Source organism: Zophobas morio, unplaced genomic scaffold, assembly GCF_036711695.1.
Source record: "Zophobas morio isolate AGI-343-1 ecotype UQ-CSIRO unplaced genomic scaffold, CSIRO_AGI_Zmor_V1 ptg000008l, whole genome shotgun sequence".
NCBI lineage: Eukaryota > Metazoa > Arthropoda > Insecta > Coleoptera > Tenebrionidae > Zophobas > Zophobas morio.
In genome coordinates this window covers 3493949-3520592 of record NW_026972113.1, presented here as the reverse complement: position 1 = coordinate 3520592, position 26644 = coordinate 3493949, and the positions used below count along the sequence as shown (strand labels likewise).

The window sequence follows — 26644 nt, the reverse complement described above, 5'->3', positions numbered from 1 at the left end:
AATACAGGTCTCTGTAGGCGGCGCCGTCAAACGTCAATTACCACCTGTCAATTATCTCAAAATTATTATTTACACGAAACAGGACGAAAAACAAAATTTGCGTGGGTACGTCGTGGGCAAAATTCTTCTCTCCAAACAAGTACTTACACTTTTAGAAATGTCCTTAATGTAATTCTTCAAACGTCCACACAGAAATTTCAAAAATGAAATACTTCTCGATTTATCTCCTCGTAAGTATCGCTCCAAATACCCGGCGCTTTTTAATGTGTGGATTTCAGTTTCTAATGCTCGAATTCAACGTTTATCTAACCAAAGACACAAAAAACTCCGTCATCGACAACATTTACGATATTAAAGACTTCAAAAAAATCATTCGTACGAAAACTAACGTTTTGGTGTGTTACACGAACTCGATTAAGCAAGCATCTCAGGTTATTAAAGTATTACGTGAGGCTGGCGATGTTATGAAGGGTCAAGGAACCATGGTACTCATGGATTGTGCTGGGTAAACGAACATAACCTCACTTTCCACAAATTACAAAATGTTTATAGCGATGCGAAGAAGATTTGTAAGAAGTTGAAAATTAGCCCGGATTCTTATATTCTTAAACACTACAAAAACGGGGAGTTTAATCGGGACTATGACCGCAAGTTTACAGTGAGTTCTATGGTCAATTTTATGAGAGATCCAACGGGCGACTTACCTTGGGAGGAAGACGCCACTGCTAGTGATATCACACACATTCCAGACGCAGAGGTTTGTAGCCCTACTATGGTGTTTTTTGTACAAATGGAGTTTTAGACTTTGGGTAAACTTATAAAACATGAAAGTAAGCCTTTAATGGTTATGTTTTATGCACCGTGGTGCGGTTTTTGTAAAAGTTTGAAACCGGAGTATATAGCGGCTGCAAAGGAGCTGAAAGGACACTCAATTCTAGCTGCCATTGATGTAAATAAACCCGAAAATGCGGTGATTCGGACGCAGTACAACATCACAGGGTTCCCCACTTTGTTATATTATAAGTAAGTTAAATTTGTAGAAGTTGCAGCCAAATTTTACACATTTTTGATTTTACAGAAATGGGGTTATGAAATATCAGTATGAAGGTGATAATAAGCGCCAAGCGTTAGTCACCTTCATGAAAAACCCCTCAAAACCTGTGAAAGTCAAAGAACAAGAATGGTCAGAGGTTGACAGTGAAGTTGTGCATTTAACAACCACAAATTTCGATCCTGTGGTTAAAGAAGAAGCGTCTTTGTTAGTGATGTTTTACGCCCCCTGGTGTGGCCACTGCAAGAAAATTAAACCTGAGTATGAAAAAGCCGCCGCTAAATTAAAATCAGATGGGGTATGTAGCACACTGGTACCAACTTATTGACTTAATTGTTGAGTAGATTCCAGGGATGATGGCGGCTGTAGATGCCACCAAAGAAGTCACAATTGCAGACCGGTTTTCCGTCAAGGGGTACCCCACCATAAAATATTTTTCCTATGGGGAACACAAGTTTGACATAAACTTGCGCGAATCGTCGAAAATCGTCGAGTTTATGAGAAACCCGAAAGAGCCGCCGCCGCCGCCGCCTCCAGAGAAACCATGGTCGGAGGAGGAGAGTCACGTCGTACATTTATCAGAAGAAAACTTCAAAAGTTTCTTGAAGAAAAAGAGGCACGTTTTGGTGATTTTTTACGCCCCGTGTAAGTAGGCTGTGGCGAGAATGACGTATAGTACCAACCTGACCGACAAAGTTAGTTTATTTTTCGTTATTGTTAATTTAGTAGTGCGTTAATTCAAGCTGTAACTAAAGTGCGCGGTTTTCTTTTCAAACTAAATAATCGCAGTGTGTGGTACCAACTGTCAAATGTCAAGTCACCACCATGACGTCTGTCACTAGATCCTTCAAATTCATTCCCGCTTTTCGAAATTTTTTTACAGGGTGCGGACACTGCAAAAAGGCCAAACCTGAGTTTACAAAAGCCGCGGAGAACTTTAAAGATGACCCGAAAATCGAATTCGTGGCAGTCGATTGTACGTCACACCAATCTCTGTGTTCAGCCCATGAAGTCACCGGTTATCCGACGATCAAGTACTTCAACTACCTCATTAAGAACGTGAAATCGTATAATGCCGGTCGTACGGTACGTGCACATACCGAGTGTTCCGTTTTCCATTATCGTGTTGTAGGCTATGGATTTCATAAACTACATAAAGGCACTAGACGTTACCGGCTCCACTCAAATTAAACCTTCGGACGTCTGGGAGTTCAATGAGACGAACATCAAGCGAGAAATTTCGTCGAAGTCGGCTGTCATAGTTTTATTTTACGCACCTTGTAAGTATGGTTGTTTTTGTGTTTAGTTGGTGATTTTTTGTTTATTAGGGTGCAAGCCATGCATGGAAATGAAACCGCACTATCAGAGAATAGCCACTGATTTGAAAGCAGAAGGTTTTGATTTGCAGTTGGCTATGATTGATTGTGATCTTAATGGTGAAACCGCTCACGATTATGGAGTGTCTGTTTTTCCTACGTTTAAATTGTTTATAAATGGAAAGTACGTCGCGGACTACGAGGGCGAGAACAACAAGGACGCAATGAAAAAGTTTGTTTTGGCAGCGAGAAATCGCAAGCAGGAGTTATGAAAAGCAAACTCTCATTTTATATGGCGTGGTTTATATTTTGAAAGTAAATCTCATTTTCTAAAGTTGGTAGTATGAATACCTGGCAATCTACATCTATCCTCAGTGTGTAAGTATTTTGTTTGGTTTAATTGAACAAGAACTAGTACATGGAGACACTTTATTAAATACTTTATCTACAAATAACTAATAAATTAGTTAAATTTAGAAATAATATCAACATCCAACTACAATTAAATGGCAGCGCTGCTACCGCTCAAATTATTTAAATAATACTCCACTTAGACGTTCCTGTAAGAAAACAAAAAATAGTAAAACCTGAATATAAATAAAATGGTAACACAAAGCGAGACACCACAACAAATGCTAATACAAATAGACAGACAAGGCAGCACGTGGCGGCTTATACATACACAATCCTCATCGTATTGGTAAAACCGGAGCCCTGTTGCCACCCCGTGATAATAATAACGGGATCTCCATTCTTGATGAACCCTTTCGCCTTTCCAAAATTCAACCCGAAACTAACCCTTGCGTCAACATCCTGCAACCAGTCGCTCATCCTGTCGGCTAAACAAACATTAAAGTCACTAGTCACCCCCCACAGTGCTACCAACCTTCATAAATCAAGGGCAAAACGGCCCTATATAGATGCGCCTGACGCGCCGTCTGCGCATTCCTCGTCACCGCGATCACCGGACACCGCGGCCTATACTTGCTGATCAAGTACGCCGACCGCCCTGACGTCGTCACCACGATAATAGCCGCCGCCAAACATTTTGACGACGCTTCGGTGGCAGCAATGGCGATCGTGTGGGCGGCATCCACAGGCGGCACTGCCTGAAACACAGCTCGTCAATTTCTAGACTTTCTAAAGCGTGCAGCAATTACCTTGCTCGTCAAATCAATAAACAACTGCTGGTGCCAAATCGCCGCTTCGGCTTCCTTGCAGATGTTGGCCATGACATGGACACAGTCCAGGGGGTAGTCACCCTTGGCCGTCTCCCCTGAAAGCATGACGCAATCAGCGCCGTCCAACACCGCGTTGGCAACATCGGAGCTTTCGGCACGAGTGGGGCGCGGTTTTTTAACCATGGATTCGAGCATCTGGGTCGCGCAGACCACGGGCTTGCCCAGCTTGTTGCATCTGGCGATCATCGCCTTCTGGGCCAGGAATACTTTTTCGGTGGGAATTTCGATACCGAGGTCACCGCGAGCTACCATGATCCCGTCGGAGGCCTTGATGATCTCGTCGAGGTTGTCCCAGCCTTGCTGGTTCTCGATCTTTGAGATGATGAGGATGCTCAAGCCTGTAAAGCGATGTGACGTCAGGTTTGAGGTCAGACAAGGACGCTGAATAATGAAGTTGTGTCGCGTGCTGCAGACTTAGATTAGATAAAAATTGATCCGACATTTAGGAATTGTGCGAATTGAAACACTCGAAATAGTTAAGATAGTTATCTAATCAATCTGTGTATTAAACGATTTTTGACTAAAACTTATACAATTATTGCATTTGGCGCCAATCAACGTGACGGATTAATTCAAATTCCCGTAACACCCGGAAAGTCAATTTAAGTGTACTTATCGCTGACACAATTACTTAACAAGAAAACCGCACGCGCTTATCTTATCACGTACTTCTAGGTTTTCAGAAAATGCAATGTTTGAATGACAATTCACTTTTTAGACAATTCTTTGTATATAAATAAACCTCGATTTTGTTGCAAACATTAGTAATACCAACCTGCGCTCCCCAAAATGTTCCTAATTTCACTAAGAGCGCTCCCGCTCCTAATAAACGAGGCGAAAATCATGTCCACTCCTTGCTCAACCCCAAACTTCAAATCAGACTTATCCTTTTCGGAAATGGCGGGCAAATCAACGGGAACTCCGGGTAAATTCACCCCCTTTTTGCTCCCCAACATCCCTCCGTTCTCAATGGTACAGACCAACTCGTTGCCCTTTACGGAATCGCAAACCAGCGACATCAAACCGTCGTCGACGTAGACCTTGTTGCCGGGTTTGATAACATTGACGATATTGGCGTAGTCCACGTAGACGATTTCCGTGTTACCTTTCTCGGCGTAGGCCGGATCAGTGGTGAGTCTGATTTTGTCGCCTCGTTTCAATTCGACTTCGGCAGAACCCCCCTGATGAAAATAATAATAGGCAACCAATTATACATGTGTGTATAACTGGTTGCATAAATTTAACTCACCCCTTGTAACAAACCGGTTCGAATCTCCGGCCCTTTGGTGTCTAGAGCGATGGCCAAGGGGAATTGCATCCCGATTTTCTTGCTATAGTTTGCCACCGCGGTGCGAATATTCTGGATGGTTTCGGCGTGATATTCATGCGTCCCGTGGGAGAAGTTCAAACGGGCCACGTTCATCCCGGTTTCCATCATCTGTTCTAATACTGCTGGGTCACGCGAAGCCGGCCCTTCACAACAACAACAACAACAAAAAATGTATTTTTTTATTTTAATTGTGGCTAGTGCTGGACATACCAATGGTACAGATGATCCCCGTCTGGCGCACCGGGGCCCCGCTCGACTGGATGTTAAGGGCGCACACATGGTCCAGATTGGTGGTGGCCGCAGCCGCCTCCATTTGTGAGGGTAGAACACCTTTTGAAGTCATCTACAAGGTCGGATTTTCGTAAATAAAAAATAAAACCGCCGCGACAACAACAATAAAACAACCTCACTTTCCATTTTGTCGTAAATAGTGGTCCAAACCATTTTTCTACCGCAAATTCTTACAGCACAGCTCCCAATCAATACAACGAACGCACTTGAATTGCCCTTGCACACACTTCTCCCACCACCAAGGAGCAAACCTGGCGCTAGCATTTATTTGAGAGTGAGTATTTATAGATTTTGACGAAAAAAAAAGTTTTGGTGGTGTTTTCACACGGGGAGAACGTGACGAAGCCATAAGTGATTTTCTGTGTTAATTGCGTAACAAGTGCAACGATTTTCTGCGATACTTATTAATAGGAGACGGCGAAGCTGTGCATAAAAATAGAAAAATGGGCGAAAATAATTAGGTAACGCTTGGTTAATAAACCGGTAATAATTAACAATCGAAAACCTTCATCAGTGAGGTTATGTTCGTGCAAATCCGTTCTTCGATTTCCGCTGCCGGCACACCCTGTATATATTGTTGATTACCTGCTTTGCCTTCTGCCTGGAATACCCCGGCTGACAACAATCCAAAAACTGCTCTTTGAACATTAAAACACTTTTTAGGAAATAGTCAGGTCACTCAAATGTGACAATCGGTCAAGTCTGTTGACACGGTCGTTGCCTAGCAACTGATCGCCTCTTCGTCCATTTTTTTTCTCGAAAAATTCCATAAATGTGACATTTTTTAAAATCAAGTGAAACGTTGTGTGTTTGGATATGACGCGAAAAACAAACCGATGATTTACAACGAAACAAAAACAATACCTTGATAACGTCGTGTAATGTAAATGAGTGGAATTTTTTTGTATTTTCACAAAAACTATAAATTAGGACTTACCGTGCTCGTCAGAAGTTTCAAAACGACAGTAAAGCTGGAACAGCCGACTCAGATGATTGTAAATGACAGCTAGAGGTCATGGAAGGTCGGAGGATGTCAAAGACAGCGGGTGTTTCCCGATGGATTGTGATTGGTGGAAGGGGACTTTGTTCACACTTAAGTGTCGCCATTGGTCCCACTGGGATTTATGGAAATTTGATTGGTGGACGAGTGAGTCACAGCTTGCTTGATTACACTGATACGTGATCGCAGCCTTTATTATTTGATTTGGAATTAGTTCAATAAATCACTAGGGGTGCACGTGAGACTAACAATGGAGAAATTAAATAACAGAAATCGTTTCTCAAATTAAAACAAAACAGACTAAGGTGTTTTAGAAAAATATGAATAAACACAACCACTTCAAAAAAGAAATCATCATATTTGGGCTAAAAATTAAAGATACTGTTGGTGAGTCAAAATCTTCGATGTATCTTCGAATGTTCTTCACCATTTTCAGTAAAATGTGAAGATAGATTGAGTGAACTTCATCTTCGTGATCAAAATGTTTCCACAGGAGGGTAGCGAAGGTGAAGTCGCCCCCATTTAAAGCCTCGTCATACTCACAAAATCGTGTTCTACTGCTTTGAAGAAAATCAGATGCATGTGACAAGAGGTCTGCTAATTCAGGGTTATCCTTCTACAATGAATTATAATGAAAAAAAAAAGCAAAGAAAAGCAAAGAAGTACCTCGGCGTTTTTCAATTTCGTGTTCATGTGATTACTTAACAAGCTAAGCATCGACTCCCTTAAAGCATTTCCATTGTGACCCTCCTTATTAGCTTTAGCAGCGAACATCCACAAACACAACTCTATAATAACAATACGGACGAATATGGAATCTGATAATTGTAACTCATCAAGAAAATACTCATAGTTGATTTTGGACACAACTGACTTGTACAAAAGAAAACCAGCGACAGCAGAGCGCTGAAACTCCCAAAATTAATACGTACAGGAATATACAAAGTGATTTACAACCACATCAAACAGTGATATCTTCAATAAACTGAAATTAATTTTTGGGGATATATTTATTGGTCTTTTTAATATATTTTTAAAGATTTCGTCTTGTTTTGTTCGTGGTTTCACGGGTTTACGGTTAAATGCTGACAAAAGTCGTAGATGGTTTACATTCTGACATTTGGGGTAAACCTGAGGGCTTCGTAATAACTAAAAAAATAGGCAAGGTTTTGTATTTATTGCACGATTAAAACTTACGATTGTCAGTTTAATAAGTTTTGACGAATACATCTTGGTTCTGTAAAATTAGGTAAATGAAAACATATCTTAATGTTGGAGTGATAAAAAATGTAAATTAAATTCAAGCACTGGCATTTTGAGGTTATGCAGCATTTAAATTTATCGTAGTTTCCAAATACATTCTGTAGATAACTGAGTAATATCATTTTTAAGATTAATTTGAGTGAAATACATAAATTTGAAAAAAATCGCTTATGCAACCCGTTATACATCAGTGTAATTATTGGTGCGGAAATGCGATGCAATTTTAAATGTACATAAATAGTTAAGATTGTTTAATACAATGTGTCATTTTCTTTGAATACTGTATAAATATTAATTAGGTACCGTAATAGTATACATATTAAGTATTAAGAACGGTAAGGGGTGTTTACTGGTCGAAGGCAAAAGTTTGGAGACGGAGCGAAGCGACGTCTCCAATTTGTCTGAGACCAGTAAACCCCCTTAACGTTCGTGATGCTTATACTATTTTTTGTACGACCATCAAAAGATTTGCGTCTTTTTATCAAATTCATAAATTGAAAGAATTTATATCAAACATCAACAAGGTCTTTTTTTTAATTTAAAATTTGTTACAATGGTTTCGATTAATATAAACAAGAATTTTAAAAATCAGTTTCCATTTTGACACCGCTGTCGATTTAGTTTTGATCTGGCTTGATTTCGAGTTAATTTTCTTTCCGCGACTATTATAGTGAGTGATTTGTTTACTTAAAATACCAATCATGATTGATTTTGAAAGCGAAAATATCGAAGTCGAACACGCATGGAATTCCAAAAAAAAAAATCTTGAATCCATGATTACTTAGCGTTCAGCTGTTTCATGTATTTTTAGTGTTTGCCCCGCTTCTAAACTGTTACCTATTTCTATTTTTATGAACCAATTGGGTCAAAATCCTTTCCCCTTCTTTCGTAAAGTTAGAACACCGCTTTGTTTTCTCTGTGTTACTCATTTTTGTACAAAATAATAACACCAGAAGAATTTGAATGACATTTATCACAATAAACAACAGATTTGTGAAACGTTGCCATAGATACCAAATAGTTAACTGTTAGTTTTCTAACCAAATTTACAAATTTGTTGGAAAAACGCATTCAAAATTAACTGCTAGTTAACTTGGAGTTAAAGTTAACTAAAAGTTACGAAACCAGAGGTTAACTACATTTTGGAAAAACCCACCCTATTAGTTGTTAGTCGTAGCAACCCGTAAACTGAACTTACTGCTATGGAAACCTGTACGGTAAATGATCGAAAAAGCGATGGTCGTACAAAAAATAGATTAACGAGTGCTTGTGCTGACATCTGTCGAACAACCAGCGGTAAATTTAAAAACGACCATTGAATCGAAACAAGTTTTATTATTCAAAGTTATGTACAATCGTGTAAAATATTTACAGAGCCGGAAAAATTGCACATTAGATTTTATACAAAACTACACTATTATACAACTAGTATAAATAAGCACCAAACATACAAAATTTAAAAAAGCACTTAGATTAATTTAGTACACGTGGGAAATCCCGCAACAAACGTCAGTCCTTGTGGTTTCTCCCATTGTTAGGAACACATCATGAACACTTCCAAGTTAAACATCTTGAGATTCAATCGTTGTATAATGAACTTTCCGAGTTAGCGCATCAAACACTGGCCCAAAGCGACTTTTCACTTTATCTTTCTTCACGTACGCATAAGCCGCCAACAAAGTGACAAGAATAAGACTCAAAACAATCACCAAAATGGTGACGGCTTGCGAAACTTTGGCACGTTTAGCTACAGCTAGATTCTTCAAGTTGAGAATATACTTGTTCCCGTATTTGGCTTGATGGCACTCTAAGTGGTCTTTTTCGCGCACCTCCACTTTAGTCTGTAGAAGCCAGTTGTACAAGTCCCTAATCGCCTGGTCACACCTAAAGGGATTTCCCCTAAGCTCCAACGTGAACTTATTATTCTGCGTGACCAAACTATCAAACGCCTCCAAATCGTCCTGCCTGAACTTATCAATATTATTATTCTCCAAATCCAAGTACCTCAACTTCTTCAAACACCGCACGTTGAAGTTCAAACTCGGAATATTATTATCCCCCAGGTATATATCGTGCAAATCCGGCAAATCGCAGAACACGTTCTCGTCTTTAAAAAACTTAATCTCGTTCTGCTCCAGATGCAACTTGTACAACTTATTCAAATTACTGTTGACGAAAATATCATGTAAATCGTTCGCCAGCGCCGCGTCTGTATTATCCGCAAACGCGTTCGTCAGATGAAGCTCCTGCAGGTTGTAGAAATTGGAAAAAACCCTCGGATGGTGGAAATTCCCGTCGTCTTCGTTGGAAATCGAGATGTTGTTGTGGTTGAGGATCAGTCTCTCGACGCTCGGCACGTGGTGGAAGGCCTTTCCTTTGATCTCCCTGATCCCGTTGTTGCTCATGTCGATGACTTTCAAGCCACTCAGGTCGATTTCGTCACCGAAGACGTTCATCTCGAGCACCGGGATGTGATTGCCGGTGAAGATGAGCATCTGTGTTTCTTCGGGTAGCTGTTCGAGCATGTTCGTGTTGCGGAACATCAAGTTGGTGCAGTTTACGGTAAATAAGGTCTCTTGGTTGACGTAGACCTTGCCGCAGATGCAGCCTTTGAGCAGCTTGGAGTGGCATTGGTAGACGTTGGCGGCGGCGAGGTGCAGGAGAGGGAGGAGGGCGAGCAGGGGGAGCATCTGAAAAGAGTGAGTAAATATTCAAATAAAAGAAAATAAACAAGACATATGCAACAATACATCAAATAAATGCATGCCCAAGGACCCTACATTCCATAACAATCCTAATTATAAATAAATAATTACTTTAAACCAAGGTCACTTTTAATAGGTTGTTACATTAGGTGTCAATTTACTTATCCAATTTTACCAAAAAAAAATTCTTTCCCCCAAAAGACACAAACATCATTCACTTTCCCTTACTCACTTCCACGTTTTATCGATTTCACACTGAACATTCATCACGCAATATAAGTTAAAAATGACAAATCCTAAAATAACCACCCACGATCGATACCCAACTCCTCCTCTCATCACCCATTAAAATTACCTTCAACCATGAAACCCGCTAGAAAGCATCGAAATCACTACCACACTACGTCTGCAGCTGTAATTCACCTCAATTTTACCATCAGGGCACCCATAAATGGGAAAACCCGCCTCAAGTCGTCACGTAATTTCCAAATAAGGCACTCACGTGCAAATCTGACTTAATTTAAGCACAATTGCTGGGTTGGATGGGCGGAGCTAATCTACTAAGCTTAAGACTTATTAGACTCACCTTGGGCGGATTTGCGGGGAAATGCAGATGTCTTGTGAGCTTCTGGCGACTTATTTACACAGATGACTACGAGTTACAAACAAAACAAACTACAAAGCATTTTTAGGGCAGGTGGGAGGCGGCGGTCGAGCAACAGGTGTGAGTCGGTGTATTATTGGTTACATACGTCGCTGAAGATGTATTGTAAAAATCCCAAAATTTACTAATTATGATGCTATTAATGTATGCACGACTTGATAATTTGTTCTACTGCGATAAATTAATTTTAAGAATTCTGTTAGAAAAGTATTAACTAATTTTTTTTTTTTTCGTACTCAGTCAAGCCGTCCGAAACTTGTTTTTTATGCGACGTGTGTGAATCTTTCGCCACTATTTTGTAAAAAGTCACGATTATGTAGGTCTAGTCTGGGTTACAGTAATAAAAAAGTTATGTGTACACAACTATTTAGTATTCAGAGGCGCGCCTCAGGTAAGGAAACAGGTTTTGGGTAAAGGAATTTATTCACCTGCGAGCGAAACGGTTCCGTTACGCCTTTTGCAGAACCATAAACGCGTTTCTTTCTTGCTGTGTTGCCAAAGCGCTCTGAATTTCCCTACTTTGTGACCTACGTTACGCCACTGACCCCAAAGTTAACAATTTTGGAGTGATTTTAATCAGCATAGCGGGCTGCGATTAATTGTCAAACTAGTTCAAACAATTCATATCCACTAGTTACTATAATACGTAATAATAACAATAATAATAATAGGATTCTCGCCTAATTTGTATTTTTTCAGTTGTAAACAAATGTTATTAACAATCAATCATTAGCAAGATGAATCTATTGTATTTTGAACTAGCACAAACGTCAATGCTAAATGACAGCGAAACCTAACCTCCCCATAAAATCCCCGTTGTTTTGAAGACCCGGCAACGCCGCCCCCCGCGCCGCCGCGCACGTCACTGTGCTCTATGAAAATGTAGTGTTTATTAGTCATGTCAATTCCATGCCATTTCCAAATATTTTCGCGTCAAAATTCCATGCCTAGACCGACCTAACCTTACAAAAAAATGCCCGATACGGTGGAACTGAGCTTAGACCGAGTCTTGCACACCCTCCCCCTCGAGGGGGAGGAGTCCGAGATCTGCGACTTTTCTCTGGAGGAGCAGAACGCCGCGTTGGAGAGCCAGGGGGTGCAGCCCACGGTGAGCCCCAATTTCAAGCCAGTTGTGGGTGAGACCGTCACATATGTGGTGGCTGTGGTGTTGATCAATGATGACAATGAGGTGCTGATGATGCAGGAGGCCAAGGAGTCGTGTGCTGGGAAATGGTAAGGGGGCTGAATGGCTTTCGGGGTACTGAGAGTAAGAGGTTTGTAGGTACCTGCCAGCTGGACGGATCGAGAAGGGGGAGAGCATTGTGGATGCCGGGAAGAGGGAGGTGCTGGAGGAGACAGGCTTGCACGTGCAGTGTTCGACGCTTTTAATGGTGGAATGTGCGAGGGGGTCGTGGATACGGTACGTGTTAACAGGGGAAGTGACTGGGGGGAACCTGAAGACACCCTCCGAGGCGGATAAGGAGAGTCTGCAGGCCAAGTGGGTCGAGAACATGGGGGAGTTGACGCTGAGGGCTAATGATATTTTGGAACTGATTAGTAGGGCCAGGTGGGTGCAACGTTTACTTTTGATTATTGATACTTACCAGAATTGTGAATGCTTTCAAATTTTCAATCTTTTTTTTTTAATTAAAATTAAAGGTTAAATTAAATAAATAAAGCGTAACTAGATTTCTATATTGGTGTTAGTTAAATTTGGCAGGTCACATTTTGCACAATAAAGCACGTTTTTCCTAAAAATTAAACAGTAGTAATCCAATATTAAAAAAAAAAAGTTCATACTTCAGCAAGTTTTGCAGAATCTCCTCAAATTGCCCCTCTGTATAAGTAGTTGAGTCTTCAAGTTGTTTGGTCCATGGTACTAATCCATTTTGAATCCTACTGGCGGCTATAATAGCGGCGGCCAATTTTGACGGTTGGTAATACTGTACATAATGTATGTCATCAAGAATCCAATTTAAATACATCTTAATATTTTCAAAAACATCGAAAAAAAGAGTTCTAAAAGTCGTTTCACCATTTACATCATCTAGAGAAATCATTTCGTTGATATAATAGAAAACATGGTGAGCAGCGCATGGAAATTTAAGAAAGAACTGGTAGAACTTGAGTACTAGGATTTCCACGTCATTGTAATCAGAGACTTCGTATTTATTGTCAACAAAGGCGTTTAATTCGGAAATTTTAGGCACTCCCGCTGAATGCTCCTCGAATTTAGCTAGAAACGATTTAAAAAAAATACAGGAAACAGATTTCTTTGGGAAAAACAAACCAGCCAATAGGAGGCAAACGTTTCCTACGAGCAGAAGCTTCTCAGCAGCTATTTTATGATTGTCCATAAAAATATCCAAAAGGTACACGCTTAAATGAAGACAACACCTACTTAGAGATTTTTCCCCGCATATGTTTTTCAAGTGCTGAACAAGATGTTTTCGAAAAGAAATCTGTTAAGAGCAGAATTAGAACCATATTTCTACCAAACTAAATCCCATTAATCGTACCTGAGGTGATCTATGCTGAAAGAAAATCCTTTTCTTCTCCTGCTCCTTGATAACTTGTTTAAAATCTTCTTCATATTCATCACAACCCTCACAATTACTCGGTACCTAAACCAAACAAATTAAGGGTGAGCTAAAGCATAATTTCAGCATAGGGAAATACATGTAAACTTCTGCCCAAGTTTTTGCCAAAAGTATACGTCCGATTGTAATAAACTTCACACCGTTGAAATGAGCGTAAAAAACTCTACCCAGACTGCTTTTCCGTTTTTTAAATTTTGTTAAAAAAAACTACAACGCGTTAAAATTGTGTGATATGAGATTATCTGGTTTTCGCTATTTATGGATCAATTTTAAATTTTCAAAAGGGTGCATTAGTAGAAATTGTATTAAAAAATCCATTGCACCGGTCATGACTGAATTTTATTGCCTCCTAAGAAAAAATTTGCTTTAGCTCACCTTTAAACCAAAACCCACAAACCCGTAACTCAAAACTCACATAAAATGCCGAATTTGAAGTCATCAAGTCGCTCATTTTGCCACAAAACGAAAAACTTTTTTGCCGTATTTTTTTTTAACATTAACGTTTTTTGTTTAGAGCGTTCAAAGAAGCGCGCCAAATTCAAGACAAAACCTGGCACTCGGACCAATTACCGTGCCTTCGCCCCCATTCCAAGCTTCTCTTGCGTCTCGTAGTCGTGATTAAAAAGAAAGCCACGAACCGAGTCCACGTTCTTTTGAGTGAACGCACTTCGTGGCACCTCCCCACGTGCGAGATCAACCCGGCCAAAAGTTTGCATTCTACGTTGCGAAAATTCATGGTGGATCTGTTTGGGGCTGAAGTGGGGGCGCACAGACCGCACGGACTGCTCTCTGTGGAGTTCGACCCCCGCGAGCGCAAAGATGGCGCTTGTTTGACCATGTTGGTGGCATTCCGGCCCCCTTTAGAGGAAGTACCGATCATAGGGAAGTGCGTGTGGCACGAGATTTCGAAGGAGCTGGGGGAGAGGTTATTGGCGAAAATGGCTTCCAGGAATTTGTTGATTCCAGTGCATGTTATTTGCTAGTTATGGGGCGTACTAACAGTATTGGTTAAGGTTCTTGAATTTTATTATTTATCATATTGTTATGTATAGTTGTTTTGTATGAGATTATATGAGATGTACAAAGGGACGTTTTTGTACTCACGTACCCCATTTGGTGTTCAAACGAGTAAAAAATTGTTCGGAAAATTTTTGAAGTTTGTATTATGAATTTATGAGTGACAGTCAGTGTCGCCAATAGTCACAAAAGTCACTATTATTAATCTAGAAATTATCGATTCTTGGAACTTCGTGTCCTTTGGTCCGTTTCAAACGCTAAAGCGATAATCCTCGTGCGTGGCTTTTTAATTTTTGTGTTGTTTTTCCTCGGTTTTGTCTTTATTGTGTTAGAAAAATCCCCCAAAACACTTGACGGGTGACAGCCGCTGCTGCCAACTTTACTAATCGACCCAGAAGCCCACCATGCCATAAACAAAAACAAACGAAGTAGTCTTTTGACACCTTTCAAACAACTTAATCGTTCTTTATAAACAGCGAGTCCTCGTTTATCATGCGATTTATCATTTCTTTACATTTATGATGTACAACGTGTTGGAACAAAGGTGAGCTTTGACCTTGTACTCATCCCCATTACACAGTGTTTATTTATCAGATGGAAAGCAAACTAAAAGGATGGCGAAGCAACCGTAACGTTTTGAAGTTGATGCAATGTAGAGAACTCAATTCAGAAGCAGCCAAAGTCCTCAAACAGCGCTCGCAGTTCTCTGACACGTTCATCAAAAGGTTAGGACTTGAGGCTGAGCTCGAGGGCCACCAAGGCTGCGTCAATTGCCTGGAGTGGAGCCCCAATGGACTGTAAGAGCGCGTAAAACCCCCAAACGGTTTCTTTATCGTGTCGTTGCAGCCACTTGGCGTCCGGATCAGATGACACTAATGTCATCCTGTGGGACCCTTTTAGGCATAAGCAGATCGATGTCATCCCGACGCCCCACATTGGCAATATATTTTCAGTGAAAGTGAGTAGGTGGAAGGAAATGATCAGTTATTTGGGGGTAGTTTTTAGCCGATGAACATGTTATTGCGACAGCAGCGGGGGATTGTCGAGTGGTTGTGCAAAGTGTGGTGGGGGCTCTGGATAAAAGCGCCCCCTTGCTGGACTGTGCCTGCCATATAGGACGGGTGAAGAGGCTCGCGACGGCCCCAGATCAGCCCACGTTGTTCTGGTCTGCTGGAGAAGATGGGCTTGTTGTGTAGGTTGAAATTGACATTTGACAAGAAAGACAGTTGGTCATGGCCCACTTTATTTCACCGTGATTAAGTTACGCTGTTGTGCCAACTTGGTAACACTAAATTAACGCCATTTGGTTTTCTTTTTGTACGTTTTCTCGACGTTTCATTACCCCTACAGGACGAAGAAATAGGTCTCCCGTTCCCGTCTGTCTGCCGTTATTAAACAGATAATCTCTGAAAATACTGGGCCGATTGTTGTCAAATTTTGTATTTATATTAGGAATATCATGTAGATGGTAAAACGCTAACTAAAATTTGTCTAATCATCCCCACCACTAATGCGATGACGTCATTTCAAAATTGTACATAGTAAATGGGTTTTAAATTGTATAAAATAACGTAGTCCTACACAAAGTCATTTAATAGATAAGGTTGCCACATTGGGATGCCATATTGATACGTCACAAGGGGCTCTCAAATGGCGCGAAAATTGCCCGTTTTAAATACTCGAGTAACGCACTAAAAACGGAAACTTTTAATCAAGTGACCGCTTCTACTTTGCAAATTTCAATCCTGTGTAAAGAACAATTTAATAAACCTCAAGAAAAATGTTTTGCTGCTAGTACAACTTGAAAATAACAAATGCGACACTATTAACTGATTTTTTTTATGCAAAAAAATCTGAAAATCTGCATTTACTGGTTTACTTTTTCCTTTTTAGTAATATATCAAAACATTTCATTTTAGCTTAAACACAAATAAATTTAATTTAAGGCAAAATAGGGTTACACGAGTCGCAGTACTAACACCAAACGTCAGAATTAGCGGTACAGATCGTACAGATTAAAGGCATCAGCTAAGCGGTCACACCAACTCAAAATTACAAGTTACTAAAAATTCCCAAGTAATACCAACCTCATTTTGACTCCGAATTGAGTTTTTACCCGAAACGTCCAAATTTTTGGAAAAACAATCAAAATTATAAAACAACATTTTGCAATTGCGAATGCTTTGAAATGTTGCAAATGTTTTAAGACTATGAAGAGCATCATAAATCTTTAGTCAAAATATATTTGGTTATCCCCTCCAAAAACTTGATGACGTCAGCTCAAAAGTTTGCCGAATAAATCCTATTTAAAATGTACAAAATATGATGAGTCTGTACTTGTGATCTATCATTTTGGACTTGCATATACAGGTGACCCAAAAAAATAATGAATGGGTAAATGTATTTTATTGATTTAATCAGGAACTACAGAACCGAATGTTTCGAAATCTTGCAGATGTTTTAAGGTTATAAAGAGCACAATAAATTTTTAGTCAAAATATATTTGGTTATCTTCCGACAGCGAGGGAAGTATTGTCTAAACTCTTTGGACCAATTTTTTGCAATTAATAAGTGTCATGGTTTAAATTTTTTGGCCCACCAAAGCAGCGTTTTTTCTTACCAACTTGACGGCACGATATTTTTCTTTCATAACTATTTTTTGATAATTGCCGCTATTTGTGTGTAGACAATACGACATGCGCGAGCCCCACGAATGTCCCACTCAAAGCAAAGTCCTAATCGACTTAAGTTTCAAATCGGAGATCAAATGCATCGCTGTGAACCCCACGAAGCCCCACTACATTGCTATAGGAGCCAACGACTGCTTTGTGCGTCTGTACGATCGACGCATGATCAAAGTTTCAATGGTAAATCAGCGTCTTGTTTCTGTTGGCAAGCCTTTAGATCCCGTCCTACTTCCAGGCGAACTTGTCGTTCAACCCGTCGAAGCGTTCGCCCCCGCAGCCCCAGAACAGCGACTGCGTCCAGTACTACGCCGCCGGTCACCTCGCCCGCGAGAACGCGGGTGTGATGAGCATCAAACTGTCCGTGACGTACGTGGCCTTCAACTCCGCCGGCTCCGAGATGCTCGTGAACGTCGGCGGCGAGCAGATTTACCTGTTCGACGTCAACAACAACCGCCACATCAACGAACTGATGATCCCACAGTACCTGCCGAAGCGGCCCCAGTTGTCGTACAAGAGCTGCTGCCAACCTAACGGTCTTTGCGATGCTAACGGTATCAGTGGTGACTTGTTCGAGCGCAGCGACGACTGCGCATGCTTCTATATGAAGAGGGCGCTTAAGTCGTACCAGAGGAAGTGGATGAGCGACCTGTATGGGGCCGCACGGGACTACCTCCATGTTATACAGTACTGGCCGGACCACAAGCAAGCCTATATTGGGTTAATCAAGTGTTTGATAGCGCTGAAGTGGAAGGAGGAAGCGGGGACGTGGCTGAAGTACTTCGTCAAGGTGTACCCAGAGGTGGAGAACACGGCGCAGGTGAAGCTGTTAGTGGAGGAGTTGCAAGGGGTGAAGGTGATGGGGGTGAAGATGGAGGAGGTGTGGCCGAAGAAGGTGGATGAAGACGAGAAGAAGATTAGGTTGGATTCGTACGATTTCGAGAAGAGGTATCTGGGGCATTGCAACACGACGACGGATATCAAGGAGGCGAATTTTCTAGGTTTGTTGCTGGGGGAGGAGACAGGGTCATTTTAGTTTGGTGTTACAGGAGACGACGATAGCTATATTTGCGCAGGCTCAGACGAAGGGATCATCTTCATTTGGGATAAGAGGACTATGGAAATAGTTAGGGCTCTCTTTGGAGACAACTCGATAGTTAATTGCATTCAACCACACCCCAGTGCCTGTGTTGTAGCTTCTAGTGGCATAGATACAGCTGTGAAGATTTGGTCGCCGAGTCCGGAGGTGAGACGGCTTAGTTAAGTAATTAGTTAAGACACAAGTTGCTAAGCGAATTTTGTTGTCTCAAGGACGGGAAATTGAACAGCCGCATCGTAAAGAGCATCCCCACGGTGGTGGAGACGAATCAGCACAGGATGTGCATGGACCCGTTCGAGTCGATGCTCGCCAGTATGGGTTACCATATCGAAGGTGGCGCTCTAGACGGATCGTCCATTCAAGAAGTACCAACGTGCCGACCTAGTTGAATTTTTTTCTAACCCTTTTAAAGATTTAGCTTTTATTAGATATTACTGTATTAAACGTTTATGACGGAATAAATTCAGATATTGTTTGCAATAATTTTAGTAGTTCAACACAGGCGCTCAGTAATGGTTTGTCCACAAAACGAGAAAAATTGAAAAACAAAAAAAATCAAAAAATTAACGTGTGCAGGTCTTCGCTCATTTCTTCCTATTTATTTTGTATGTTTAGTTTAGGTTTGTGGTAGGAGAGTTTACAAATCGTCACGTTATGTTGTTGACTTTTTTATTATATACATAAATTGTACATAGAAATGTGTTAATAATATGTTATTAATTTTAAAGATTTTTTAATTCTTATGTATACAGTAAAGAAGTAATAAATATATTTGGGGAAAACGACTCGTTTTATTCAACTCGCCTTACTCATTACACCACAGTTGGTAACAATGAACATCATTATCAACAACATAAAAATGCCCCATTGTTTGCTAAATTCTGTAATTTCTCCCGTAATGAATAAACAATCTACAATTATTAAACTTAAGTAACCCTAACGATGAGTACTCTTCGCAATCTGCTCCTTCAGAACCAAAATACTATTTCTCTGTTCGGGTGGCAGCATTGCGATCTGTTCATCTGACAGTTGCAAAACTTGCATAATCAAAGCCGCTTTCTCTTGATCTGACGCCCCCGCAGGCCCTATGTTCGGAGTGGAACTCGCGGCAGGCCGAGGCCCTTGCGGTCCCCCCTGAGACCCGCCTGACATCTGCGGCGGCGGCCTGACCGGTTGCGGGGGCATCGAATTCTGCTGCGGCGCTAAAACCACATTTTGATGCCCCGCCTTGTCGAACAACTCATACTCACGTAAATTCTTTTGTCTCGGGTCGACTCTCTGCTGCTGTCTCGGGTCCGTAGGGAAGTTCGCAGGCCCCCCGCGGGGGTCCCTGCTAAAGCTAAATTAAGCGTAAATTAGTAAGCGAAAGGGTAGTTGGTTTTTTAAGGTTGGTAGTTAGTAATTTTACCTGTCAAGTTTTTGATCCAGTTTTGGAAAGCTGCGTTTTTTAAATAATAAATCTTTGCTCTAAATGTTGTGAAATACTTACTTTTCGACGAGGGGCGGCGGCAAGGGGTTGGGGAGTTGTCCAGGGAGGGTCCGCATATCTTGGTCGCCCATGCGGCTTAACCTTGGGTCTGTGCCGCCGCGTGGATCCATCGAGCGTAAATCGACATCTTGACCTACTTAAAAACGAATTAACACAGTTTTAAATAATTAAAAAACAAAATTATTGAATTTCGAGCTAATATGTTGTCAAATCACCTGAGAACACCGAGTTTTGGCTGCTTCCATGCATGACAGGCGCCGGGACTGGCTGGAACTCCCTCGGGGGTTGCACGGGTGCCGGATTTGTCGCAAAATTATTGTTAATTGGTATCGGCCCCGCCGACGACTTCTCCTTCGGTGCCAGAGTGCCAGGAACCTGATTCTGAGGATGCAGCAGCGTCTACAACCCCCAAATTAGCCCCCTTTTAACCATCACCCCCAACTTACACTCGCTGTATGTGGATCAATAATCCTCATGACAACCTGCGCCTGCAACAATGCGTAAGACAGCTGCGGATTTTGCAGCAGCATTTGTCTGGCCTCAGTCGGGTTATTCTGAATGCACAGTTTCATCTGCTTCATCAATTCAAACATTTGTTCTGGGGGCAACGAAGCCACGGCTTTACTTATCGCTTCAGGGGCCTTTTCCGCTTGAATTGGTTCACCGTAAGGGTTCTCGACTGGCGGCTGGTTTAGCAAGTTTTGCATTTCCATTCGCGACTTTTCCGTACAGGCGTTATCCACACGGAGGTTGCGCCCCCCGATTTCGTAGCCGTTGAGATTACGCATAGCGCTGAGGGCGGTCTCTTGGTCGCGGTACTCACAGAAACCATAACCCTTGGGTTTGCCGGTTTCGCGGTCAAACACGAGCCTGAAAAAGCGAACAGTAAGTGCTAGAATTGAGGGGGCTGGAAAGTACTTGAAAGAGAGAACTTGGCCCACTTCGCCAAAGATGTCTTTAAGCTTTTCTTCAGTGGCTTCATAGGGGATGTTGCCCACTAAAAACACAATATTAATGAGTTGAAGAGGGGTTTTGGGGGTTATTACCGAAGACAGAGCGCATGGATTTATCCATAATATTGGCTTCTAAGTTATCCATGGTGATTATTATTTATTTTGTAAAGTCGAATTACGAGAAATAATCAAGACACCCTGTTGTTACAAATGACAAATGACAGATGTCAACAATGAAATCGAAATACCAACAGAATACAACAATCAGTCGTAAATAAACAAAATAATGAAATAATATAGGTATAAGTTACAATTATAAGTCTACGTAACCTCGTTATAAATAAAAACGGTCAACAAATGCCATTAAACCTGGCAAAGAATGCAAACGTAAAGGTTGGTGGGCCTGCCGCCTATCTTCACACACAACACTCTTCACATTCAAATTCTTTAAATTTTCACTTGAATTTTTGTGAAAGTGGAAGCGCATGAAACTCTGAAATATGTAGAATCGGGCTTGACGCCCCTTTACCACGTGTGTTTACACTAAACGCGTCTGTTTTGCCGGTTTTGTTGCAAGTGATTATCTAACCTCAAATTTTCAAAATTCAAAAACCATGTCGACGATTCAAGCCATTAAGCAACTGGAAGAACGAAATGTGGCTAGCGAGATAACTCTAATGGTATGGAGTGATCGCATGGACCTTGTGGCTTTGGCCAACGTTAAAGGTTAGTACAAGGAGCCCCCATATTGTCTCTACTGTTGTTTGTAGGAGAGGTCGCTCTACACCGTCTTACGTGGACAAAAGCGTGGAGTCTTGCCCCCCCGAAAGACGGTTTAACTGTCAAGGGGATTGTGTGGAGGCCTGATGGCAAAATAATAGCAATTGCATATAGTTCAGGTATTAATCAACTACAACCCTAAACAACCACTTACATTTTCATTTAAGGACAAGTTATCCTTGTTAAAGTCGAAAATAAGAACATTCTTTATTCAATTGAGATAAAAGGCGACATTTCATGTCTCAGTTGGATGCAAGACAGGATTAGTTTAAAGGGAAAGAGTTCTTTAACAAACGAGGAAAGTAAGCAAAATCAGTACATGAAGTATATAGATTTATCCTCTAGTTTCATTCCGGAACCATTTTTACAACAATTTGATACTTCCAACTCCGACGAAAACCAAAAAACTAACATACTACAGGAACAAAATGATCTCAATTTGTTGTTAATAGGGACGAGCGAAGGCACTGTTTATATTCATATTTTCGGGTGTTTTCTCTGTGCCACTCTTAACCTAAACACACATTTAAACACATCTTGTTCCGTTGATAGCATACACTTAACTGATGGTTTAGACCAGATGGTAATCTCCGTTCGAGATTCAAACAACACCGTCAAACTCCTCTGTTTTAATTCAAGCATTTTTTCGACGCACACCAACGAACTGTACGCCGTTGCCCTCAAACATATAAAATTAACTTCCTTGTTAAATTATCTCTACAACACGATGACGACTATTACGGAATCGTGGGAAAGCATCTTGTTAGAAATGGACAACAAACTGTCAAATTACGCCAGTAAGGTCCCCGAGGGCGGAGTCACCGCGGATTTTCTCGACTTGTTGATGTTCGGAATCTGCTCGGACGAAATGAAGGCGTTTTTGATACACGATTTAACGAAAAAGGGGCTGGAAAAGTTCGGCCAGACCATAGAGATGAGTTACAGTAACATCCAGAAGCTGATGCTGAAGTACGTGATGAAGTTCGGACAAAACATCACCTATCATTTGGCGGAACTGAGGGGGATGGCCCGGTTGGAGCACCGCTACAAGGTAAGTTGATGTCACTTCCCGCAAAACTGCGTGGGTTTTTTTTTTATTAATTTATTGGCGCTTTTCGTATAAAAGGGGCAAAATTGACGTGCTCGTTTGATTTTCGCGTTGGCGCAGATTTTGGGCCTCGACGAGGACGCCATAACGTCGGCCATCTTGTCCAACGGCGCCTTCTTGATAAAGGGGGGCGAAATGCAGCAAATAATCAACCACTCCATCATCAACTACAAGGCCTTTTTCCGGTGGCTGTACACCGCTATAGTCCACGTGTTGGAAGAGCAAGTACCCAACGAAATCCCCCAGATGACCCAGCAAGACCTGGCGTATATTGCCGAATTTTTGCAAAATTTTGACCACATCGGCAAGAATTCCAACCAGAAGGGGTTCATAATGGAGCGATTGGGGCAATATTTGCTGGACGCCCCCTTGACGATCAAACCCGACATGACCGGGAACGAGTGGAGCGCCTTCATCAAGCAGAACCAATGCCTGACCAAAAACGACAGTATTTTGCGACACTTCGAAGAGATGTCGCTGATTCAACAGTACAAACATTTGAATGACGGCGTTGGCGAGATTTTCGTCAAGCCGAAGGAGGCGATTGGTCGCCAGTTCGCGCTCCAGGCCACCTTCGACTGTTTCCAATATGGCGGCGGGGCGTTCAAGGTCACTCAAGTCAATCTGAGCAAAGACGCGATTGTGTTTGCCTTCTTGCAGCCACCAGAGAGGGTTCTTTTGACGCAGCTGTACCTTGTGGAAGGGAGTTGTTTTGTGAAGTGTGCTAGAATGCACTTCACTCAAGACAATTCCAGCGACGATTTCCACGTTCTGGATATTCAGTTGTATTCCAGTACAGTGTTGTCGGTTTTGTTGCAAGACAGTGTTGCCAAAGCGACGATGTTATCGCAGGTGGCGTTGAGTCGAGCGCTCGAGAAGTTCAGCGAAGTGGGGGAAGCAGGCGGGGCTGTGTTTGGCAACGTCGTCGATATCAACGGCTCGGTATTGGCGCCTAGGTTGTTCAAGAGCGTGGAGGGGATGGCAGGGGCGGAGTTCGCCGTATCGGGCAGTCGCAAAGTGGGGATCCTCCTAGCGGAGAACCGACGCAAAGTGCGCTTATACGAAATGGAGGGGGAAGAAGAGGAGGATGAGGATGCAGAAATGACCAATAGCACGATAAGGGACGGGGAACTGAGCATCCAAGAGATGAACGTCACCGTAAATTAATTTATTTCTTTGTTATTTAGTTAAATACATGAGATTCTTTATATTTTTCGTGTTTTATTATCGTTATTATATGCGAAGCACCAGAATTTCATACTCAGGACAAGCGATTTCCTCCCCGTCGAACGGTATATAGCAAACCCCGTGACTCGGATGCACCTTTCCTATAGTCTGAGACCCCTCATGGAACGCCCTTCCTACAAAAAGCACCTCCCCTCCACTCGTGTGTCCCCCTTGGACCGCCCCTGGTGGCACTTGTCCGGCGTGACTTGGCACCCACTCCAGGATTTGTTTACACAAAATCTACACAAATCAGTGAAATAATCAAAATATGTCCACTACCTACTTGATAGTGCTCGATCTCATGCTCTTCCCCGTTGTGTGGAACGTAAGCAGCGTTTTTCCCTGGAATCACTTTAGCCGGGATCAGGTCGCCTTCGTGGTAAGCCCTGCCCACGAAAATGGCGTGGCCGTCGGCGTCCACGCCCCCTTGCACGGCGGTGGGCGGGACAGACCCGTAGCTGGTGGAGGAGTCAACCCAGCGGTAGGCTGCGACAAAAGCGTAAGTGGGTTTGGTGAAAACGAATGATTGGCTTACCTTGACCGGTGGGGGTGGGGTTCGGGACATGGTGCATTTGGTTGGGGTCGGGGAAAGGGTGACCAGGGTTCTGCATTTGGGCGGGATTGGGAGGCTGGGCGGGGTAGTTATAAGCGGGAGGAGGGGCATAACCGGGTTTAAAACCGTAGTGATCTGGAAAGATAGTCTCGGTGTATGCGATTTGGTGACAGGAAAACTTACCTTCCATTGCTTTGCGTGTAGTGTTGAAAGTCAAATGACTTGATTGTCTTGCGAAAATGTTGAGTTGTAAATCCTTTTTTTATCTTATCTTTATGTTTTGATGAAGTGCAAATAAGGTCTCATGGAAAATAAGGTGTTGCACAACGTGAAAATATAATTAATTAGTCATATGTGGGTTGCGTTTTAGCTGTATTTGTTACAATTTTTTTTTTTTTCAATCCAAAAAGAAGAAAGGAGGGATGAAGGTGACGTGAGGTGTTGATTTTAGCATTCATTTATTTTTCTGTTATCACACAGACAATGCAGACGTGACACCAATGTTTAAAACAAGTGTTATATAACAGCTTGTTAAAGATTTTTGTTAGAGAGTTTATGGGTAAATAATGTTTGTGCAGGTGGCTGCCTGCCTGCAAGTGATAAATTAGTGCAACGACCGGAAGTGGCCAATTTTAGATTTTATTTTCCGTTATATTTAGGCCTCAAAATAGACGACTAAAATTATTCATAAGCTTCAATTGAACAAAATATTCTGAATGTTATTATTATAATTCTTAAAGTCAAAAGTGGCCCCGCCCACCCACCCCTAATCCGTTTTGATCACTCATTTTATTGATTTTGAGACAGAAGCTGAATTTTATCTGACCAAATAACAGAATCTCGGATTATATATTTTTTTATATACAATTTCATTCCACTAAAGTTTTTTTTTTTTCGAAAAACACTTAACCGTCAGTGCTTACACTCAAATAATGAACAAATAAATTCATTGGCCTCTCCGGGCCAATGAAACGATTTATTAAGGTGGAGCTTTTACAACTGGGAGGAGCATCTGTAATTTTGTTTTTAAAAATGATTCACGTCGGTATGCTTATTTAACACCAATCAAATATCTTCTAGATACTTTGTTAACAATTTATCAATTTTCTCATCGACGATTTAACAGATTTGCCTAAGATTCTAATAAGACAATAACGTTGATATTAATTAACAACAAGAGGAGTGGTCACTAGAATGAAGAGGGGGTGGGTGGGCGGGGAAAAGTTAAACCTAGCCCCACCCACCCACCCGTTCTCTAATTTGTTTAATGTGAAATAAGAAATAAATCTTTAGCAAATAGTGTAACAAAAAAATTACGATTATCTATTTTTTTTTCTTTTTTTGTTGCTGCCTACGTTCTATATTAAATTTCCATTCTCACTCTACAGAAGAACATATAATTAACCCCGCCCACCCACCCTGTCTCCATTTCACTGATTGCTTTTACCTGGTCCGAATGAACGGTCGATCTTTAACTGAACAGAAATAAAATCGTTAGATTGGGAATCGGGTGGGTGGGCGGGGCTAGTAATAATAAGATAACACTTATTTGGTAAATGACAAACTCTAAAAAAATAAAGGGCGGGTGGGTGGGGTTTATACTTGCTAGAATAAGACTAACTCTCGCAAATGACATACGTTCGATTATTTCGTTTATTTGTTAGATTTTTGTTTTTATATGGAATCTACGATTACATTATTTTATAAAATTTTACTTTTACTTTGACTTTCAGCGTTTACACTTTAATAATACACAAATAAATTGTGAAAGGCAGACACAATGAGGTACGATTTAAACGCCGCCCCTCTTCTCCGAGCCAATGAAACGATTTATCAAGGTGGAGCTTTTGCAAGTGGGAGGAGCATGGGTAATTTTGCTTTTTAAACATGATTCTCACGTCTGGTATGCTTATTTAACACCAACTTAATTCTTTCTGGATACTTTTTTTAACAATTAGTCTATTTTCTCACCAACAGTTTAACAATTGTGTAAGATTTTAATAAAATAATAACGTTGTTATTAATTGACAACAGGAAGAGTGGTCACTAGAATAAAGAGAGGGTGGGTGGGAGGGGCTATTGCTTGCTTACAAAAGACTAGGAAAAATATGGACGTTTTGGGCAAAAACTCAACGCGGAGTCATAAACTACATGTGTAGGACTATGTTATTTTATAAAATTATCTGTCTATTAAAAATCGAGACGGCAGACAGACAGACGGAAACAGTCGACTTATTTTTTCGTACTCTAGGGATCATGAAAGGTGTCGAAAA

The 26644-nt window shown here is 41.4% G+C and overlaps 10 protein-coding genes across 17 annotated transcripts; 4 read left to right on the top strand and 6 right to left on the bottom strand.

Annotated features, from left to right (window-relative positions):
• The first annotated feature begins 19 nt into the window (after nt 1-19).
• On the top strand, nt 20-2701 carry LOC135125086 (protein disulfide-isomerase A5). The gene is made up of 9 exons (XM_064050422.1): nt 20-230; nt 279-505; nt 553-757; nt 803-1023; nt 1079-1349; nt 1396-1696; nt 1935-2137; nt 2184-2331; nt 2380-2701. Exons 1-9 carry the CDS (start codon nt 204-206, stop codon nt 2637-2639), a joined length of 1863 nt encoding a protein of 620 aa, XP_063906492.1. The 5' UTR covers nt 20-203; the 3' UTR covers nt 2640-2701.
• Nucleotides 2702-2782: 81 nt separating this feature from the next.
• Nucleotides 2783-6269, bottom strand: LOC135125087 (pyruvate kinase-like). Of its 3 annotated transcripts, none has more exons than XM_064050424.1 (8): nt 6167-6269; nt 5149-5281; nt 4858-5081; nt 4384-4789; nt 3528-3946; nt 3254-3476; nt 3050-3206; nt 2783-2927 (listed from the first exon to the last, which is right to left on the bottom strand). In XM_064050424.1, exons 2-8 carry the CDS (start codon nt 5279-5281, stop codon nt 2918-2920), a joined length of 1572 nt encoding a protein of 523 aa, XP_063906494.1. In that variant the 5' UTR covers nt 6167-6269; the 3' UTR covers nt 2783-2917. The 3 variants fall into 3 exon arrangements, with proteins under 3 accessions (XP_063906494.1, XP_063906495.1, XP_063906493.1); XM_064050425.1 differs by lacking the exon at nt 6167-6269 and adding an exon at nt 5344-5468; XM_064050423.1 differs by lacking the exons at nt 2783-2927; nt 6167-6269 and adding an exon at nt 5344-5580 and having other exon boundaries at nt 3040-3206.
• A 270-nt stretch (nt 6270-6539) lies between these two features.
• LOC135125088 (uncharacterized) lies at nt 6540-8690 on the bottom strand. Its single transcript, XM_064050426.1, has 5 exons — nt 8649-8690; nt 7427-7466; nt 7187-7378; nt 6896-7135; nt 6540-6845 (listed from the first exon to the last, which is right to left on the bottom strand). Exons 2-5 carry the CDS (start codon nt 7457-7459, stop codon nt 6540-6542), a joined length of 771 nt encoding a protein of 256 aa, XP_063906496.1. The 5' UTR covers nt 7460-7466; nt 8649-8690.
• A 117-nt stretch (nt 8691-8807) lies between these two features.
• On the bottom strand, nt 8808-11480 carry LOC135125082 (trophoblast glycoprotein). Of its 3 annotated transcripts, none has more exons than XM_064050415.1 (2): nt 10784-11480; nt 8808-10182 (listed from the first exon to the last, which is right to left on the bottom strand). In XM_064050415.1, exon 2 carries the CDS (start codon nt 10180-10182, stop codon nt 9055-9057), a length of 1128 nt encoding a protein of 375 aa, XP_063906485.1. In that variant the 5' UTR covers nt 10784-11480; the 3' UTR covers nt 8808-9054. The 3 variants fall into 3 exon arrangements, with proteins under 3 accessions (XP_063906485.1, XP_063906486.1, XP_063906487.1); XM_064050416.1 differs by lacking the exon at nt 10784-11480 and adding an exon at nt 10553-10756; XM_064050417.1 differs by lacking the exon at nt 10784-11480 and adding an exon at nt 10621-10756.
• Nucleotides 11481-11608: 128 nt separating this feature from the next.
• LOC135125084 (8-oxo-dGDP phosphatase NUDT18) lies at nt 11609-14546 on the top strand. The gene is made up of 3 exons (XM_064050420.1): nt 11609-12094; nt 12144-12428; nt 13976-14546. The coding sequence occupies exons 1-3, from the start codon at nt 11835-11837 to the stop codon at nt 14442-14444; spliced, it is 1014 nt and encodes a 337-aa protein (XP_063906490.1). The 5' UTR covers nt 11609-11834; the 3' UTR covers nt 14445-14546.
• Nucleotides 12546-13912, bottom strand: LOC135125494 (cyclin-J). The gene is made up of 5 exons (XM_064051154.1): nt 13859-13912; nt 13381-13485; nt 13152-13323; nt 12662-13097; nt 12546-12612 (listed from the first exon to the last, which is right to left on the bottom strand). The coding sequence occupies exons 1-5, from the start codon at nt 13910-13912 to the stop codon at nt 12546-12548; spliced, it is 834 nt and encodes a 277-aa protein (XP_063907224.1).
• Nucleotides 14547-14835: 289 nt separating the features above from the next.
• On the top strand, nt 14836-18744 carry LOC135125079 (WD and tetratricopeptide repeats protein 1-like). Its single transcript, XM_064050410.1, has 8 exons — nt 14836-15022; nt 15073-15275; nt 15325-15436; nt 15477-15670; nt 17165-17345; nt 17401-18163; nt 18212-18408; nt 18474-18744. The coding sequence occupies exons 2-8, from the start codon at nt 15073-15075 to the stop codon at nt 18648-18650; spliced, it is 1827 nt and encodes a 608-aa protein (XP_063906480.1). The 5' UTR covers nt 14836-15022; the 3' UTR covers nt 18651-18744.
• Nucleotides 18745-18913: 169 nt separating this feature from the next.
• LOC135125080 (cleavage stimulation factor subunit 2) lies at nt 18914-20944 on the bottom strand. 4 transcript variants are annotated; one of them, XM_064050411.1, is made up of 8 exons: nt 20797-20944; nt 20669-20747; nt 20197-20620; nt 19966-20149; nt 19751-19886; nt 19670-19699; nt 19512-19600; nt 18914-19463 (listed from the first exon to the last, which is right to left on the bottom strand). In XM_064050411.1, exons 1-8 carry the CDS (start codon nt 20846-20848, stop codon nt 19198-19200), a joined length of 1260 nt encoding a protein of 419 aa, XP_063906481.1. In that variant the 5' UTR covers nt 20849-20944; the 3' UTR covers nt 18914-19197. The 4 variants fall into 4 exon arrangements, with proteins under 4 accessions (XP_063906481.1, XP_063906482.1, XP_063906483.1 ...); XM_064050412.1 differs by having other exon boundaries at nt 19751-19883; XM_064050413.1 differs by lacking the exon at nt 19670-19699.
• Nucleotides 20945-21104: 160 nt separating this feature from the next.
• LOC135125078 (anaphase-promoting complex subunit 4) lies at nt 21105-23801 on the top strand. Its single transcript, XM_064050409.1, has 4 exons — nt 21105-21429; nt 21474-21602; nt 21651-22534; nt 22652-23801. Exons 1-4 carry the CDS (start codon nt 21318-21320, stop codon nt 23756-23758), a joined length of 2232 nt encoding a protein of 743 aa, XP_063906479.1. The 5' UTR covers nt 21105-21317; the 3' UTR covers nt 23759-23801.
• On the bottom strand, nt 23745-24661 carry LOC135125085 (uncharacterized). The gene is made up of 4 exons (XM_064050421.1): nt 24555-24661; nt 24354-24506; nt 24102-24304; nt 23745-24058 (listed from the first exon to the last, which is right to left on the bottom strand). Exons 1-4 carry the CDS (start codon nt 24559-24561, stop codon nt 23825-23827), a joined length of 597 nt encoding a protein of 198 aa, XP_063906491.1. The 5' UTR covers nt 24562-24661; the 3' UTR covers nt 23745-23824.
• Between the last annotated feature and the right edge of the window lie 1983 nt (nt 24662-26644).

Bases quoted from the DNA above. Each gene is read 5' to 3' on its own strand.
- LOC135125086 (XM_064050422.1), top strand. From the start codon at position 204: ATGAAATACTTCTCGATTTATCTCCTC. The intron at 231-278 runs GTAAGTATCGCT...TGTGGATTTCAG, and splicing joins ACTTCTCGATTTATCTCCTC to TTTCTAATGCTCGAATTCAA. The intron at 1,697-1,934 runs GTAAGTAGGCTG...ATTTTTTTACAG, and splicing joins GGTGATTTTTTACGCCCCGT to GGTGCGGACACTGCAAAAAG.
- LOC135125087 (XM_064050423.1), bottom strand. From the start codon at position 5,493: ATGCTAGCGCCAGGTTTGCTCCTTGGTGGTGGGAGAAGTGTGTGCAAG. The intron at 5,282-5,343 runs GTTGTTTTATTG...CCGACCTTGTAG, and splicing joins ACGACAAAATGGAAAGTGAG to ATGACTTCAAAAGGTGTTCT. The intron at 5,082-5,148 runs GTATGTCCAGCA...GTTGTTGTGAAG, and splicing joins GGGGATCATCTGTACCATTG to GGCCGGCTTCGCGTGACCCA.
- LOC135125088 (XM_064050426.1), bottom strand. From the start codon at position 7,459: ATGTATTCGTCAAAACTTATTAAACTGACAATC. The intron at 7,136-7,186 runs GTTGTAAATCAC...TGGGAGTTTCAG, and splicing joins AGATATCACTGTTTGATGTG to CGCTCTGCTGTCGCTGGTTT. The intron at 6,846-6,895 runs GTACTTCTTTGC...AATTCATTGTAG, and splicing joins CGAAATTGAAAAACGCCGAG to AAGGATAACCCTGAATTAGC.
- LOC135125082 (XM_064050415.1), bottom strand. From the start codon at position 10,182: ATGCTCCCCCTGCTCGCCCTCCTCCCTCTCCTGCACCTCGCCGCCGCC.
- LOC135125084 (XM_064050420.1), top strand. From the start codon at position 11,835: ATGCCCGATACGGTGGAACTGAGCTTAGACCGAGTCTTGCACACCCTC. The intron at 12,095-12,143 runs GTAAGGGGGCTG...AGAGGTTTGTAG, and splicing joins GAGTCGTGTGCTGGGAAATG to GTACCTGCCAGCTGGACGGA. The intron at 12,429-13,975 runs GTGGGTGCAACG...TTTTTTGTTTAG, and splicing joins GAACTGATTAGTAGGGCCAG to AGCGTTCAAAGAAGCGCGCC.
- LOC135125494 (XM_064051154.1), bottom strand. From the start codon at position 13,912: ATGAGCGACTTGATGACTTCAAATTCGGCATTTTATGTGAGTTTTGAG. The intron at 13,098-13,151 runs GTTTGTTTTTCC...AATCGTTTCTAG, and splicing joins CGTTTGCCTCCTATTGGCTG to CTAAATTCGAGGAGCATTCA. The intron at 12,613-12,661 runs GTATGAACTTTT...TTTAATTTTTAG, and splicing joins ATTCTGCAAAACTTGCTGAA to GAAAAACGTGCTTTATTGTG.
- LOC135125079 (XM_064050410.1), top strand. From the start codon at position 15,073: ATGGAAAGCAAACTAAAAGGATGGCGAAGCAACCGTAACGTTTTGAAG. The intron at 17,346-17,400 runs GTAAATCAGCGT...TCCTACTTCCAG, and splicing joins GCATGATCAAAGTTTCAATG to GCGAACTTGTCGTTCAACCC. The intron at 18,164-18,211 runs GTTTGTTGCTGG...TTGGTGTTACAG, and splicing joins CAAGGAGGCGAATTTTCTAG to GAGACGACGATAGCTATATT.
- LOC135125080 (XM_064050411.1), bottom strand. From the start codon at position 20,848: ATGGATAACTTAGAAGCCAATATTATGGATAAATCCATGCGCTCTGTC. The intron at 20,621-20,668 runs GTACTTTCCAGC...TCGCTTTTTCAG, and splicing joins GGCCAAGTTCTCTCTTTCAA to GCTCGTGTTTGACCGCGAAA. The intron at 19,700-19,750 runs GTAAGTATTTCA...TAAAAAACGCAG, and splicing joins CCGCCGCCCCTCGTCGAAAA to CTTTCCAAAACTGGATCAAA.
- LOC135125078 (XM_064050409.1), top strand. From the start codon at position 21,318: ATGTCGACGATTCAAGCCATTAAGCAACTGGAAGAACGAAATGTGGCT. The intron at 21,603-21,650 runs GTATTAATCAAC...TTTTCATTTAAG, and splicing joins AGCAATTGCATATAGTTCAG to GACAAGTTATCCTTGTTAAA. The intron at 22,535-22,651 runs GTAAGTTGATGT...GCGTTGGCGCAG, and splicing joins GGTTGGAGCACCGCTACAAG to ATTTTGGGCCTCGACGAGGA.
- LOC135125085 (XM_064050421.1), bottom strand. The intron at 24,305-24,353 runs GTAAGCCAATCA...CTTTTGTCGCAG, and splicing joins CCCCACCCCCACCGGTCAAG to CCTACCGCTGGGTTGACTCC. The intron at 24,059-24,101 runs GTAGGTAGTGGA...TGATTTGTGTAG, and splicing joins ATGAGATCGAGCACTATCAA to ATTTTGTGTAAACAAATCCT.